Here is a 4,088-nt window from a genome sequence, read left to right as displayed (position 1 = left end):
TCTTCCACAGCCTGGATAATCACAAGAGAATGGCTTTTTCTCCTCATGGAAAGAGAGGATATGGCTTTGAAGGTTAAATACAGTTGTGTAAGTTCTCCCACATCCTTCTCTCGGGCATCGGAAGACTTCCCTCTTCACAACATGTGTTTTTTGATGCTCCTTTAGGTAATCTTTCCGTTTAAAAGTTTTGTGACACTCCCTGCAAACTATCGGCCCTGAGTTGGAGAGAGACAGGCAGAGTATAAATTTGCAGCTTCTTACAGAACCTCAGAATCACACCCTACCAGTCCTCTAGAATAATGCTAAAATCCACATGAAATGCAAAGAACTCAGAGACTGGAAGAGAATAACGTAGTATGTGTTATCCAGATCTGAAATCCTACATTATACAGTTTCTCCTTAACCGGATCACAAAGCAAAGTTAGTATACTGAGTAGTATTTTCATCAGTTAAAGGTCTAGCCAGAGTGACAGCCATTTTACTGATAAAGTGTTAGTGAAGAAGTCTGTCTAGACACAATGACAAGTTGATGAAATTAGTTCAGCAAAGACTCCCCTTCAATTTATTTATATTTACTAAAGCATTTGGAGTTTACCTGTATGACTTTCTTTATTATGATTCAGAAGCTCTGTCCAAGTTTTTCCAACAAATGAGCAGTTTTCTTTTTTGCATGCATAGCCTGTTGGACAGAACAGATGTTTAAAGTCACAAAGGTTCTGGCAAACACAGTCCAGTTTTACAAGGGGAACTCCACTTTTAGCATTTGAAAATCAAAGGTCAGTACTCCTCTCCTCCCAGACTGCATGGTCGTTGGACAAGATGCCACCAACACAAATTAGAACATGAGAAAATCCCAACAGGTTTAAGGAAGAAACTTTGCATCAATGACACAAGTTGTCCAGAGAAGTTGTGAAATCCCTACCCCTGGAAACATTCAAAACTTGACTGGATGCAGCCCTCAACAACCTGATCTAACTCCACCTTGAACAGGGAGTTGGACCTCCAGAGGTCCTTTCCAACCTAAATGATTTTATGAAATGCTATGTCTCCTTGCTTCAGTAAAACTACTTCCTCACCAGCCATATGCTTTCACTCAAATAGATGAAAATAACTGTAGTAATAGGTATTTCTATATACATATTTGTATTACATATTAAAAAAATAAGATCTTGACCATACAGTAATATTCCAGAGTCTAAAGAGACTCTACCATTCCATCAAACAGGCATGATGGTTTTTTAACAAGCTGCAGAAAGTCAACGCTATTTAAATCCCAGGACTAGAAAGGTTCAACAACTATGAACAAGGGCCTGTCTTAAGAAAGCAGCGCCGTATGAATTACAGGTTTTTGGATACTCTTCCTAGTCCCTTGGGTTTGTTTTTTTTTCTAGCACTGGAAAGCACTTCAGCTGTGAATAGTACTGAAAGAATGTAGCAGGATTAGCTTAAACATACTCAACCACCTCCTGAAGGTTCAATTTAAATACCTTTCACATAGGTACATTAACAACTTAAAAAATGCTAGCCTACTTGGTTTTGCCAAGGCTCCATAGGAAATCTGTGCCAGAACTGGCAACTGATCCTAAACTCTGGAGGTCTAAGCTAGTACCTTAACCATTAGCACATCTTCAGAAGATGGATTATTGACAAGGAAACACATTAGGAGAAGACTGGTCTGGACTCCTCAGCTCTGTTGAGCCTGTCACAAGTACACTGTAACTGAGCACTGCACTGTCTTGCAGTTGTATCCCAGCTGACTATTCAAAATGGGTGTTCTTGTTCCGTCTGTCTGGATCACTAGGACCAGAATACTTTTATGTCTGGATACACTTTCATGCATACTTGTGGACTCTGTAATGAAAGAAGTCCTTTTCCTTTGCTAAAACATAACTGAAGCAAGAAGAAAAACTGTATTACCTCCATGTATCTTCTCGTGCCGCTTTAGTCGGCTGGGTGTAGCAAAGCACTTTCCACATCCTTCATTATTACATCTAGGTATAAAGTACATCGGTTTAATTTCTTTCATTGCATCCACATACTTTTTGTTAACTCAAGAATGATTAAAGTGGACAAAATAATCCAAGTTTCCCCTTGCCTGGAGATCTGTTCTGTCCCCCTCCCACCCTGTAAAAGTAAATTCCATAATATGTTTCTAATAGAGGATCTCCTCAAAAGTTAAAACTGTAGTATGATTTCCACCCATACAGCAAATGATGCTTTAGCTAAAGAATCAAGCCTCCTATCATCCCTACACAGTAAGCCCTTCGAACATTAAAGAGAGACAGAAAGCAGAGGGTTTAAGTGGCTTGTAGAGATCTTGCAGGCAGAGCAGCATCACAGTACTGACAGTATGTTTGTGCCTGTCACCCAGCCATACCAGTGCTCTTCACTTAAGGGGAACACTCCTGTTACCTGTGTTCTACCTGCAAGAAACACACAAGACTAAACTTTGCTTTCATCAGATCTATCCTGATGTGGCATGTAAATAATGGAGTTATGCACAGCTTCTCAGGCTGGCGTCCAAGCCTGTCACCTTTTTTTAAGCAACTGCTCACTTCAACACTAGCCAAGTCACTGCTTTTTACTGGAAAACAGAGATAGCGGTGTTTTTCATTACCGTGCAAGCTCTTATGTTTGTATTTCAGACTGTGTGAAGTCAAAACGGGGGTTTTCTGTTTATTTTTCCTGTGAACCTGTAATAAATCCTAAGAAAATGTCCAGAATGCTGAAGTTAGAGACTACTGAGAAAAAGACTTGTACAGGAAATGCACTTGCAGGCAAGACTACAAATTAATGCCAGTCTTAAATGCCCCATCAATGAAAATGTTGAGAAAAGGCACCTGTTGTCATCTACAGTTTTTAAATGGAATTGTTAAAGTTCATTAAAATTATCCACCTACTTGAAGGGAGGTTCACTGGTATGGTAACACTGATGAACTTTAAGTTGTTGATGTTTCCTGAAAGACTTGTTACAGCCTTCAAAGTCGCACTATGTAGGAAATTAAGTTATCATTAGAGGCCAATAATGACAGTCCAGTCCACATGCGTTTGCTGAAATCCCCTTCACAGTATTTAAACTCATACAAATACCACATCATAACAAGTTGAAGTATGTAACTGGTACACAAAAAGGAGCTTGTTTAGCCTCCACTTTACAGTATCAAAGTAACACTCACCACATACTGCTTTTTCTGATCTTCATGCTTGCGCTCAATGTGCTTCTTTAAGTTTGATTTTGTTCCAAATTTCTCATTGCATCCATCAGCTGTGCATCTGCAAACAAAATGCATTTTTTATTATCACGTTCAGTGATTTGTTTCCTCAGCAGACAGAGAAATCATTGGACAAGAGGAATACACAAAGAATAACCAAAACTCACAACCCAAATATAAAGATTTGCTTTAAAATCATAAAAGGCCAGAGGCTAAGTTACAATCAAAAGCCACAGGGAAAACATATCAGAAGATATTTTTAATAATACTCATACAAGTACGATTCATAGGAATTCCTAGCTCCTAATCCATGACATGCAGCTATTAAGGGCCAAGTAATACGAGATAACTGCCCTTCCTTCTTTTAATTCTGTATTCTGGGGAGAGATCTGCCCCTTCCTTAAGCATCTGCTATGGCTCACTGTCAGGCAGAAGGTTTTAGGCTGAGGAGATTCCCCACATCTCACCCTTTGTACACACTGCTGTGGCAGCGCTCACCATACCTTAGCCACACACCGGTTTTAACTCCCCTTCATGTCCATAAGGACAAGCATAACCCATTTAAAGAAGTAAACAGTTAAGCCTTACGCGAATGGCTTTTCCCCCGTGTGCGTAAGAAAGTGTCGAGCGCGGTGGAAATCTCTGGTGAAACCTTTGCCGCAGCCTTCATAACCGCAAACATACGGCCTCTGAAAGAGAGAGGACAGACCCTCCAGGAGGCTGCCTTCAGCGGGACGCCTCAGCATTTCAGACACAGCCCCCCCACCATGTTCTGGGTACACCGGGGGGGCCCTGGCCCCGAGCCGCGCATGCCGCCGTCGGCCCGCCGGGCCCTGGCACGGTGCCCCTCACCTCAATCACCCAAACCCTCTCTCC

General features: G+C 41.2%; 1 protein-coding gene across 1 annotated transcript in view; it reads right to left on the bottom strand.

Moving 5' to 3' along the window:
• GTF3A (general transcription factor IIIA) overlaps nt 1–3,901 on the bottom strand; it is a gene marked incomplete at its 5' end in the record, with an annotated part of 4,528 nt that extends 627 nt beyond the window's left edge. Inside the window, 6 exon segments of the mRNA XM_010185239.1 lie at nt 1–215; nt 596–679; nt 1,918–1,991; nt 2,901–2,989; nt 3,177–3,273; nt 3,801–3,901. The exon segment at nt 1–215 is cut by the window's left edge and continues 7 nt beyond it. Of these exon segments, the coding sequence (XP_010183541.1) occupies nt 1–215; nt 596–679; nt 1,918–1,991; nt 2,901–2,989; nt 3,177–3,273; nt 3,801–3,901 (660 nt within the window).
• Between the last annotated feature and the right edge of the window lie 187 nt (nt 3,902–4,088).

This window comes from Mesitornis unicolor, unplaced genomic scaffold, assembly GCF_000695765.1.
Source record: "Mesitornis unicolor isolate BGI_N332 unplaced genomic scaffold, ASM69576v1 scaffold34725, whole genome shotgun sequence".
NCBI lineage: Eukaryota > Metazoa > Chordata > Aves > Mesitornithiformes > Mesitornithidae > Mesitornis > Mesitornis unicolor.
The sequence above is the reverse complement of the archived record's forward strand: the minus strand, read 5'-3'. Positions and strand labels throughout refer to the sequence as shown.